Genomic DNA, 13,452 nt, shown 5'->3' with positions numbered 1-13,452 from the left:
TCACTGTGGTTTGTGCCTGAAATTTCTCCATTGAGAAATAACCATTTTGGTCTCACTTTGATATTCAGACCCCAAATTTCACCTAAACACCCCCAAAATTCCATGTTAACATATGTAAAGGATAATAACTGACCCACAAATTGCATTTTAACCATGTTCCTGTAAAGTCCTAGGATGAATTATTTTCTACTCATTTCCTTATGGAGAGATTTTCATGTTTCTATACTATATATACTTTATTTGGGTTCTTCCCCTCTTTTTTATAAGGTGAGAAATGGGATGATAGTTGAAAAGACTGATATTTTCAGTCTTAGCAAAATACAGTATTTTTCACTCATAAACTAGTTCTAAATTCTATGAAGATGAAATCAAGTTATCTGATTCCCAGACTCTCCTGATCTCTGCATATTTCATGTTTCTTTATCTTTGAAAGAAGAAATATTACATTGAATTTTAATCTGGAGAATAAATGCAACACTAAATCTAAATCCCTGGACATATGCAGTTTAGCACATAATGGAAATGTTGACATAATTTGAAAACCAGGATGGTCTTACTGGATGTTTCAGTAATCATTTGCAATCAAATACAAAACTGTTAAGTAATGAGAATCTGATTCAGTTTGTCAGAGGCATTTGGCAAATCCTATGGGATCTATTTGAGCATTTTTGCAGATATATTTTTCTGTCCTTCTTCTGTTCTTTTATTAGATTATCACTTTAAGATATGGCAGGTGAACTTATAAAGTGTGTGATATGTCTGTATAAAGCTGTTGGGCAACATTTGGAACAATATACCCTGAGGCAGCTGACTGAAGATGGAATGTCAGTGTGAGACACCAAAAATCCAATTTGGTTTTGTCATTGAGTCAATTTTTTGTGTTTATTGTTTCAAAGATTTCATTCTGCAGTAATGTGGGAATCATTTTCTTCCTTGAGAGCTACTGATATAATTGCACAATATTCTGTTTTTTCTTTTAAAACTTATTGTCACAACTTTAAAAAGAGTGTTAAAAATTAAAATAATCATCTATACTCAAGTTATGGTTATTTCCATTTATATATCTATATATTTATGGGTAGATTTAAATACTATGTGTCTTAGATTTAACATTATACAATTAACCTTGAATATAAACCTTAGATCAACCTAAAGTTGATCTCTTTATCTTTTATTATGTTCAAAAAAGGTCATGGCCTGAGCTACCATGGCCTTCTGTCCTATTGGAGCTCTGGATTAATTTCTATTTTATGTATTTCAAGGAAAGTAAAGTAATCGTAAATTCCTATTAGGCAATGCTTTCAAAGACAAAAGAAAAAAAATGGCTAAAGCACACAGCACTTCAAGTTTCTAAAAGAAATCATGTATTTTTTGTCTTGAATAAAACTAAGATTCAAGTTAATTATTAATTTTCTTTGAGTCTCTTTGATTCCTCACTACATTTACAAAATTTAAAGTATTTTGGTATTTTAAAAACCCCTTGTGGTTACACAAAAAAGATAGCTTATGAGATAGATTTTTAATATGTAAATATTGTTTGGCATCAACTGGTCTTGAGCCCACACTGTCAAAGCCTATAAGGAAAGTGATCATCCTAAAAATCTCATCACATGATTACACAGCAGTCAAACTCATCCACTAAATATTAAGATTGTTAAAGGCAAAGAGTATGTTTCTCCTTGAGCATATTGTTGTTCTTGTAAAATTCTCATCTCCACCTCCCTCTGTTTGGTACCTACTATACATTTTTCTGGTTGCAGCTCAAATATTACTTTCTTAAAACCTCTCAAAACAGAACTGGCGTCCCTGTCACAGCTCCTTCCTCTTTTCATCCATGACATTCATCATATTTTATAATTAGATATTATGTGATTCTTGTTTTTCCTTTCCAACTAATTTGCATACTCCATGAGAGTAGGAACTGAATTTACCCTTGTTGCCCTAGGTCTAGAGAGTTGCTACGGTTTGATGCAATTTAGTGAATGAAGTAATTCATTCATGTACGTTCTCAAAATCTTGTACATAGTTAAGGAAAAAAAATCAATAAATATTTGTGGCTAGTTTATTGATCTCATAATTGAATACATTCACTGTATTATAATACCAGACTTCTGTGATTTTCTTATTAACTTTATGGGTGTATCAACTTTCATTTCTACTTCCACATAAATATCTTCTATTTTTTAAACTCATTATTATATAACTTAATCTCTTTATATTATGCTTCTGAAGCTATGTCATACCTACATATAGCAGAGCTGAACTTTAGTGTTACATAGCATAAGACTGTAATTTTTAACTACGTATATAGGGTAAGAAAATACTGGAATTTTAACTCCATTGTTAGTTTCTGTTCACCATTCATTAAAATACTTGATCAAATAACAGTGATAGCTTAAAATGCTGGAAAACATAAGAAAATTGATAAAGAAATTAAATAGGTGTTTGTGGTTCAGTAGTATGTTATGATGTCATATTTTTCAAAAACCAAAGCCATGTTTATCTCCTATAATGGTTTAGGTTGGATTAATAATATTTGTTTATTAAAATTCTATTAACACCATAGGATTTCCTAAATTTATATACTAATAAAATACTGTATGCAAGGCATTACAGCTGACTTCCATTCAAGTTGTTCTCAGGTACCTACAATCAGTTACTGAGGATAGACAAGTTGTTTGAGTACATAATAAAATTTAAAATTGTATGAAATTTTAACAAAAGAAAAGGTGGATGATGCTACCACTGGCTTTTCAAATAACCCAAAGTCCCTTGTGTCTATTTATTAATTTATGCAGTTTTTGTTTATTAACATTTATTGACCTAGCTGTTTTACTAAGTACTTTATATATGCTATTCATTTTAATCTGCCCATCAATATAGACCAAATGGCATTATTAATTCCATTTGAAGATGAGGAATCTGAGACTCAGAAAGGGCAACTAATTTGTTCAGACATAGAGTTACAAAGATAAAAAAGCCAGAGTTCAAACCAAATTCTATTTGAATGCAAAGCCTGTATTCTTTCCTCTCTCTCTGCCACAGCTCACCAAGGTTCTTCCTCAACTGCAGGTATTCCTAAAGGGTACCGTGTAATGCACAGGTGCTCCTTTCCCCTTGCAAGAGGCAGGAGCCACTATGTTTAGGAGTGCGGGCTCTGCAGCTGCATGACTGGGGTAAGGCCAGGTTCAGCAGTTTACCAGCCATGTCAACCTATGTGAATTATTTAATTATGCAGCAGGCTCAGTTTTCTTTGTAAAATGGAACCAGTGACAGAACCCACTACAAAGTGTTAAGAGGAGTAAATAAATAGATTAATATTTAAAGTACTTGGTTCATGGTAAAAGCCTAAATTAAAATCAACATTATTGTATGATAGTTGGTGACAAAACATTAAGATGTAACTGAGTATAGTTATTTACATATTTGTTTTTACAAAAGCAATAATTAAGTATTGAGGATATAACACTACATATCACATCATGTGTTTATCTGTAAAATGTTTTAGCAATTCCACTGATTAAGCTTGTACTGATCCAAGTGTACTTGGTAGCACACGCTGACAGTAAGAGAAGGGACCTACATGTACACTATATAGTATATATCATATATGCTTGTGTATTTGTAAATACTAGCTTACCTGTAATGAATGCTTGAATAGTTATAGCTGCTTAAGAAATGGAGATCAGGAAATACTACTTTACAGTTTTCAAAATGTATTCACATGTATCATCACCTTTTTCCTTATTAGTTGAGTAAAAATGAGGGACAAGCAGAGAAAGGTTAATATCTGAGAAGAGCAGATCTTTTTGATGATACATAGACAGATATCAAGATCAGTCTGTCTACTGTATAAAAAACTATATTCGAAATTACTGCTTTTTTTATTTGAAGGCTCATTAGTGCTAGTAGTTGCTCAGATCACAGCATTCAAGCATCTATTGATATTTGAAATGGATGAGAAATAAATGAGCTATCTAAAATAGAATTCTTAAAGGACTAGAAAATTATCTAGATTATTTTATTAAGTTAAAAAAACTGGACGATTTTGACATTTAGAAATGTCACTTTATCCTTGATTGAAAATTTTAGTTTTCATTTTTAATAAAACCTTCTGAAATCATCCAAGTCTTAATATTTTTTGGAATAATAGTTTGGGGATGTTGCATTATAAGAGTTCCCTTGGTAACTATCTTAATTTCCAGAAATAGTGTCAGTGATGAAAATGAATTTGAGGGTCATTCCTGAAATTTAATCATGTCAAACTTAAACACCCAGCAGGGAACCGAATATGGCCATTGTGGGCCACATAACCCAATAAATGAAAACAATCCTAGCTATTTTTAGATTAGTTAACTAAAGTGCCATCAATTTCCATTGCATTTAATTTAGTCTAAACATGTTCTGTTAAGCGTACATAACAAAGCATATCTGTTATTATGAGAACAGGTTTCTCATTCCAGTTCATCATTTTCCTTTCAAACTGTGTATAAAAATGGCTGGCTGAACATTTGAGCTTCTATCATTTAAAAGCAACAAGGGAAAATAAATTAGGCCTTTAATTAGAAGAATTGCCATAATACTGTACATGGGGACATCTAAATGATTTTCACATATCAATCAAATGTAACTTCAATTAAAGTTAAGAATAATCAGAGCAAAATCCCCTATAATCAATAGATTAAAAATAACAATAAAAAAAATCCTGATACCTGCCAAAGAAAATAGTAAGCTGTATGAGCCATATCTGGAAACGTGAAATGAAATTATTCAAATATAAGCACTATTGCCTTAACCCACCTGTAAATATAATCAGTAAATAATTACTGCAAAAAATACTTTTGCCAAGTATTAATATGTTTGTTATTAACATTTGAAATAATTGTTATTTATTTGCATAATAATTATTACCACATAATTGGGCATCATGTCATAATAAATGGGGGTAGATATAAATTTAATCCTTATTAAGTAAAAGTGCTTAATAGCTACCTTAAGACATACATTATAATAAATAATTCATATGGATTTTAATATTTATCTTGCTTTTAATTGCTTAACTGAAAATGAATAAAAATATTTATGATTTAAAAATGTAGTATGTCATACTCAAATTTAATTATACTGGCAAAGTAGTCTTCATAAATTGTTTAAAAATGAAGGCTGAGCAAAAATGAGGGACAAGCAGAGAAAGGTTAATATCTGAGAAGAGCAAATCTTTTTGATGATACATAGACATCAAGATCAGTCTGTCTGCTGTGTAAAAAGCTATGTCAGAAATTAGTGCTTTTTTATTTCAAGGCTTGTTAGTGCTAGTAGTTGGTCAGATCACAGCTTTCAAGCATCTATTGATATTTGAAGTGGCTGAGAAATAAATGAGCAATCTAAGATAAATTATCAAGATGCAGAATAGCCTAAAAAGAGAAACAGGGTCCCTGCTTACCTCTCTTATTTTAAATCCACCTGCATAACCTCACTGCAAAATAGAGTTATAAAAGATTTTATCTAGTTAAAGGAAAGCAATTCAACATGCAACACTAACTAATATACCAGATTACATTTCATTATTCTGGCAAAAGCAGCTTTAGAATACTGCTTAAAAAATGGGAAGGCAGGTAAAAAATAACTTGATAGTTGAGGACACTGAGAAATCAGCATCATTCCTATGCTTAAAGAATTCAGAGTGTGAGGTTCATTCATTCATTCATGCGAAAAATATTCACTGAGCACTTGCTGTTTCCTAGTCTTGTTTTGGCAATTATGATTACAACAGTAACATCTCTCCTCACAGAGTATATACTACATTGGAGGAACAGTCATATAAAAGAAAAATATACTATATTAATGATTAACGCTGAGGAGAAAAGCTATAGCAGAGAAGGGGGTGGGTGTGTGTTTGGGCATGTTGAGGTAGGGAGGTAGAGAGGCTGGCGAGAGCTTCATTGAGAAGAGAGCTTTTATGCAAAGACCTGATGGAAGTAAGGAGTATTCATATCAGAGAATATTACAGAAAAAGGGAGATGGGGAAGCAAATGCTCCAGGGCAGCAATGTGGCAGGTGTGTGCCAGGAATAGCCAGGAGGTCAGTGCGGCTGGAGCAGTGCGCAAGAAAGTGAGAGTCCTAGGAGAGGGGCTAGGAGAGGTGAGCAAGTAGGACAGAGGGACAGGCAGGTCCTGCAGTCCTTGGGAAACAAGAAACAAGAGAACGGTGATCTTCACCGTGATGGAGATCAGAAGCCAGTGGAAGATTCTAAATTGCAAGGTGATGTCTTCTGACTTTGGGCTGCCAGGCAGCTGAGTGAGGAACAGAGGGTGGAAGGAACACAGGTAGCAGGAGGAAAGGGCCTCTCTTAAGTAAAAATGTCTGGTGGGAAATGTTATATCTTTGGAAAAGTGCCTTGTCATCTCCAGCTCCCACCCCTTTCCCTTCTCTTCTTTTTCCTTTTCCATATTCTTTCTGAAGTTTGCCAGCTAAGCTCTGCTCCATTTTAGCATTTCATCTGTTTCTGTTTATCTATATTTCCATTTGTTTCTGCCATTCATCTTCTAATTTTCACTTGCGAAATAAGATATAAGGTAAGATGTAATGTGATGGAAGACATACAAGGTGAGAGAAAGAAACAGCCAGATGTAGGTTCACTTGTTTTTTTATGCACATCTGGTGTCCCTTCATCAAATAATCATTTAAAATATAATTATTCTTTTCAGATAATAAAACATTATATGCCTATTTTTATAAATTCAAAATATACAGAGGATAAGGATGAAGATATAATTCAACTATAATATGATGGATATTAAATTCCTTCCTTCCTTTGTGGGCAGGTTCTGTTCATATTCTTATTGGCTTTTTTCTTTCTGAGATTGTGCTTAATTTTACTGAATTGAAAGGTATGATAGGAATATTTGCCTTTCATATTTTTTGTAAATATTTCCCCAGCTTATTTGTCTGCGTTGATAGTTAAGTATTTTTGCACAGATTTTTGTAGTCAATTCTATTCCTTTGCAGTATTTTCTACTATTTATTATTTTGGGGAGCACTGAGAATGATTTCATTTTAAACTATTCCAGAACTTAATTCATGCATCAGTAGAAAAAAGAAAGAAGGGGAACAAGCAAAGCAAGTATGAGCACAGAAGCCCGAGATTAGACTGAAGACAGTTTGATGTAAACACAAGGACAACAGCACTTCAGTGTGGGTATCCTTTGACCCATCCTGCTGTCAGTCTCCATCATTCTTCCTTCCCTCTCTCCCCTGAAATATCTGCCAAAATAAATGGCTTCTCTGCCATTATTGCAGGTGTAAGCTGACCCAGAGGTACCCCTTTGGGATATAATACAGAGCCCAGAAGAAAGTTTATCAATCTTACTTCAGAGTGGAGCCAGCATATTGGTTATAATCTGTGTCATGTCAACTGCCAGGATCCTAACCCTAATCATTTTAGCGTTAGCACCTGCAGCCAGGCATTTCTATGTGCCCGGCAGTGAGTGAAGGCTCGAAGTTCTCAGTGTGAGGTACTAATTCATCAATGTGGCAGAATGCACTTTCTTACTCTGATTTCCTAAAAATTCTAAGTTGCCACAGAAAAAGGGAGAACATTAGCCCTAGAAACCTAGACAATAGGGAAAATAAGGATCCTTAATTTATTACAAACTCTCCCAAATCAGTACAATAAAAACAAATGCCCCATGAGGAACATACTTTAGAGTGTACCCTGAGTGACTCTTTCGATCTCTCTCTGTTGGGGGAGAGAGATGAACAGAGAGAATGGCAGAACGTCAAAGTGTGTGACAGGCTTGGGGAGGCACCTCGCCATGACATTCATGTTCACAGAGGAGCCTGAGTATACACATAAATGTTGTATAAATATAAAACCATGTCAAATCTAAACAAAGAATTTCATTAAACACAATAGATTCGAACACACGAACTGTGGCAAATAAGTTCAAAGAGTATTTCAATATGCCCTTCCATCATCAACCAGGTTCCTTTCTTTTCCAGGGTATTTTCCAATGTGCTGAGCTCAGCATAATTCCCGACAGAGAGACCAACAGGCGGCTTTTGCCATTAGTTTCAACACCTAGCTCCCATCCACGCCTCCTTTCATTTCAACATGCAGGCAGGCAGCTAAGTGGCTGTCTAGTTGCTCCTTGGTCGGCACAGGGGAGCAGGGGAGTTTTCTAATGCCAGGCCCTAGTTCTCTTCTCCCAGGGTTTCTACAGCCTCAGATACCACTTCTTCCTAAGCTCTTTCAGAGAGCTGGGGTTTATCCACATCACAGTGACGTGCCAGCCAGGGCTCTCATGACACGACCCCTGTACAGTTTTCCTTTCAGGAGAAAGGGAAGGTTTAAACCTGCTATTGCTCCCTGCCTGCCTCCTGTGGGACGTGCTCCTAGCCCGGCATTGTTCTAAGCTCTGCCAAAGTTCCAGGACTGCCCAGCAGGTCCTATATTCTGGCACCAGATCTCAGTTTTTGCTGCATAAGTCAGATGGTCACTGTTATTAGCTTTTTGTTCTTTATCATATTAAGTAAGTATTCATTTACAGACACCCTGGGGATACTTTTTAGCACAGCTTCCAGTGCTGACTAGGCCACCATCTTCAAGTCCCATGAACCAAAGAAAAGAAGGATGCCAGAGCTGTGCCTGGTGGACCAAGGACAAGTTCATTATGACTTTATAACTTAAACTATTGAATTATTTATTCCTTAAATTGGCCGCTTAGTGGGTGGTCAGTTAAATGCTTTATAGGAAGGTTGCTAGGTTAGTTGAGAGGATGGCTGTTTGCTTGCAGAGCCAGACTGCCTCGCCCAGACTCTCCTTGCCTTCCACTCCCCCACGCCCGAAGCGTCCTTCATCAGCTCAGGCTCAGAGTCCTTTCCCAATTACTTTTACCTTAGAGAAAATTTCCCCAATCCTAGGTATTTCTTTGATATTCAGAATTTCATTGTTCCAATTAAATTTTCAGGATTAGGGTAATGAACATCCCCAGATCATTTTGTTTATATACAGAACCCAAATATTCTTCAATAATTTTTCCTTTTTTACTTTATCAATTGTAAAAGGGGAAGGAAAAGGGGGAAAGTGAGAAATAAAATAGTTACTCTGGCTAAAAAAGAAGGAGTGTGTGTGTGTGTGTGTGTGTGTGTAAGAGAGCAAGTGTGGTGTGCTTTAGTGTTTATCTTGTTCAACTCTATTCAAAGATTTCCTTCATTTAAGGGAAAATACACTGAACTGGGAATCACAAGACCTGATTCCACATTCCTGCAGTCCTGTTTTTATCGCTAAATGAGAGCTGGGCCAATCACATGGCTTGTGGGTCTCAGTTTCTGCCTCTGAATTCTCACCTGCACCTGGCACCTGAGTCTGTGGAATGCTGTGGTGCTCTAATGGTGTGCTCTACAACAAAGCAGGAGCACCAGGAGGTTTCTGTAGGTGCCCAGCAATTACTATGCTGTATCATGACTTTTCATTAGCATGTATTTGTGTCCAATTCTGGTCTCATCCCACTGACTGTAATCCCACTACTACCTTCCTAATATGCAGGCTAGCTCAACATGAATCCTCTTTTTATCTCTATCTTTTATTTGGGATAGAAGCTGTCTGGTTAGAGTGCCCTGAATTTATTGTCTGCAGCAGAGTAACTACTCTGGTGGAAATTTAGGTCACACACATGTTCCAAGCCAAAGGGGATTCATGGGAGAGAAGCACTTGGGTCTCTGAGGAACTGATGCCCTCCTTTCAGACCCACATTTCACAAGGTGACCACTTCCATGTCTATCATGTACTAAGCGAATCCTATCCTGGGGAATACATGTACATTAATAACTTTCACAAGAACAAATATGAAATGATGTCCCATTTCAATAAATTATGAACTGTGGAAGCAAAGTATATTGATTTGACCCAGATTTCAAAATAAATGGAGGCTATGCAGATAAAACATATATACATATGTGTGTGTGTGTATACATATATATGAATAATACTTACTGTATTGACAATTTCTTCCCATGAATTCACCTGGGCACTCACAGGAATAGTTAGCAACAAGGTCTGTACATATTCCACCATTTTTGCAAGGCTCAGCTTCACATTCATTTATATCTGAGGAAAACAGAAAGAACAGAGGAAGTGAACTATTAGTTAGAAAAATTATTAGTTATTGGAGAGTTTTAGGCATTTCAAATAAAACAGTATAAGTAATGCTATTATGTCATGTGTGCCTATATGTGTGTCTAGAGTCAATAATACAAATGCTGCTTAAAATGAACAACTTATTAGCGATCAAATTAAATCAAGTGGAAATGGAATTGAGAATCCAAATGAAAGACCAAGGAACTATACCACTCTGCAATCCTGAAAATAAATATGAATAGTTTGGGGAAATATTCAGTGTATCCTTAGAATTAAATCTAACAAATTAACTCTGATAGCAAGATGAATTGGTATCACATAAAGGATCTAGAAACCTCCCCTGCAGCAGCAACTGCCAATTAACACTGTCTCATTTCATCTTAATTCATTAAAATTCTAACTGACAGAGATGTTTTAGTTTCTAAATAGTTCGCCTTTGATGAATGCGATGAGAAGCAAATTAGAGTTAATAGCTAAAGCTCGTTACATGTAAAGTATAATAAATGTAAATGATGATCACTTCCTAATCTCATTCAAGGGTTTCTAAAGTTAGGATGACTAAAGGGACTTACCTTCGATACACCATTATTATACCTGCTGCAAAATCATACGAAATATAAAACATCCAGCAAATTATACTAATTTCCATGCTAATTTTGGACAACACAGGCAACAAATATGATTTCGAATGAAGCAAGAAATAATGACTAATTCAGTCAAATATCACTCACTGAAATGTATGCGTCATTTCCTCTAAGCACAACATTACGGCTCCCCATCACTCTCTCTTCCTATCACCTACTCCAACTGAACTCCCTCTGCTCTTGATCACACAACTCCTTGCAGACCTTAGTGGTGTTACTTAGAAACTGCGTATTTACACACCTTTCGCCCTCCAGGCAACCTGGGAGCTTTACAACGATTAGACATATTGATGCAGACAATCTAAAAAACATTTCAGATGTATACTGCGCCTTCCGAGACACTATAATATATCAAAGGTATTCTGGATTTTCACACAGCTTAAAGCAATATGATCAAAAAATTACCTCCTCAAGACCAAACAAAGACAAAATCTAGAAGACCTCCATTTTACCCTTTCTTTTAACTTTTTTCTTCTAAATGGCATCTTGTGCAAGCAGAGTTAGTCACACTCTCATTCTAAGTTTACTACAAAGGTTGGTCTATATTTCCTTAGGTGGGTGATGACTTTCTGTGAAAAAGCCACCCTTTTTTGGTTTCTAGTTGACTGTATAGCTTGAGAATGGAGATAATTCAGGATTGTGCTTAGGAAGAATGTAAATGATTTGAATATTTTATAACATCAAATAACTGGATAAAATCAGAATCTGATAATTTCTAACAATAGGTCCATGCTATATACAGTATAATAGACTCCCAAATATTTGACACTGCAGTAAAAAAAGGAAGGAAGGAAGGGAGGAAGGAAAAAAGGAAGCAAAGAAAAAAGGAAGAATAAATGAACAAATAGAGGGAAAGGAAGAAAGAAACTGTCACATGTTCATTTTTCTTATCTGATGAAATATTTAGCTCCTCTCAGTCTTGTAAAATTTCATTTGGTCTTTATTTATATTGGACTCACATGCCAAATATGTTCATTAAATATTGAAAGTGGCACAAAAATCACTGTGTCATCTGATTGTTGCCAGCTCAATATAAGACAATGGCAATGTTTGGCTACTTTGTGACATGCCTACATGTCACATGTCTTTCCTGTACCATATCTCCTAAAGTTTGTTTGGATAAGAATACATCAATGGCTGACAAGAAGTTAAATCTTCCCCTGAATAGCCAAAGCAATCCTGAGAAGGAAGAATAAAGCATGGGGGATTATGTGCCCCAACTTCAAGCTCTACTACAAAGCCACAGTAATCAAGACAATTTGGTACTGGCCCAAGAAAAGACCCATAGACCAATGGAACAGAATAGAAAGCCCAGATATAAACCCAAGCATATATGGTCAATTAATATATGATAAAGGAGCCATACAATGGGGAAATGACAACCTCTTCAACAGATGGTGCTGGCAAAACTGGACAGCTACATGCAAGAGAATGAAACTAGATTATTGTCTAACCCCATACACAAAAGTAAAAATAAATGAATCAAAGACCTGAATGTAAGTCATGAAATCATAAAACTCTTAGAAGAAAACATAGGCAAAAATCTCTTGAATATAAACATGAGCAACTTTTTCCTGAATGCATCTCCTCGGGCAAGGGAAACAGAATAAAAAATGAACAAATGGGACTACATCATGCTAAAAAGCTTCTGTACAGCAAAGGACACCATCAGCAGAACAAAAAGGCATCCTACAGTATGGGAGAATATATTTGTAAATGACATATCTGACAAGGGGTTAACATCCAAAATATATAAAGAGCTCACATGCCTCAACACACAAAAAGCAAATAACCCTATTAAAAAATGGGCAAAGGATATGAATAGACACTACTCCAAAGAAGAAATTCAGATGGCCAACAGGCACATGAAATGATGCACCACATCGCTAATTATCAGGGAAATGCAAATTAAAACCACCATGAGATATCACCTCACACCAGTCAGGATGGCCAAAGTAGAAAAGACTAGGAACTACAAATGCTGGCACGGATGCAGAGAAAGGGCAACCCTCCTACACTGCTGGTGGGAATGCAAACAAGTTAAACCATTGTGGAAAGCTGTATGGGGGTTCCTCAAAAAACTAAAAATAGAAATACCATTTGACCCAGGAATTTCATTCCTAGGAATTTACCCAAAGAATACAACTTCTCAGATTCAAAAAGACACATGCACCCCTATATTTATCGCAGCACTGTTTACAATAGCCAAGAAATGGAAGCAACCTAAGTGTCCATCAGTAGATGAATGGATAAAGAAGATGTGGTACATATACACAATGGAATATTATTCAGCCATAAGAAGAAAACAAACCCTACCATTTGCAACAACATGGATGGAGCTAGAGGATATTATGCTCAGTGAAATAAGCCAGGTGGAGAAAGACAAGTACCAAATGATTTAACTCATCTGTGGTGAATAAGAACAAAGCAAAAACTGAAGGAACAAAACAGCAGCAGATTCACAGAACCCTAGAATGGACTAACAGTTGCCAAAGGGAAAGGGACTTGGTAGGGAGAGGGATGGGAAGGGAGGGAGAAGGGGAATAAAGGGCATTATGATTAGCACACATAATGTAGTGGGGGTCACGGGAAAGGCAGTATAGCACAGAGAAGACAAGTAGCGATTCTATAGCATCTTACTACACTTGTGGACAGTGACGGTAATGGGAT

The 13,452-nt window shown here is 35.9% G+C and overlaps 1 protein-coding gene across 2 annotated transcripts in view; it reads right to left on the bottom strand.

Annotated features, from left to right (window-relative positions):
- Positions 1-13,452, bottom strand: part of EDIL3 (EGF like repeats and discoidin domains 3) — a 388,593-nt gene that overhangs the window by 149,194 nt on the left and 225,947 nt on the right. For both annotated transcript variants that reach the window (XM_036998533.2, XM_036998532.2), the window contains one exon: positions 9,995-10,108. In XM_036998533.2, the coding sequence (XP_036854428.2) occupies positions 9,995-10,108 (114 nt within the window). The remainder of the gene's footprint in view (positions 1-9,994; positions 10,109-13,452) is intronic.

Source organism: Manis javanica, chromosome 1 (assembly GCF_040802235.1).
Source record: "Manis javanica isolate MJ-LG chromosome 1, MJ_LKY, whole genome shotgun sequence".
In the NCBI taxonomy this organism is placed as follows: Eukaryota; Metazoa; Chordata; class Mammalia; order Pholidota; family Manidae; genus Manis; species Manis javanica.
Note: the sequence above shows the minus strand (reverse complement) of the source record. Positions and strands in the feature narration are given on the sequence as shown.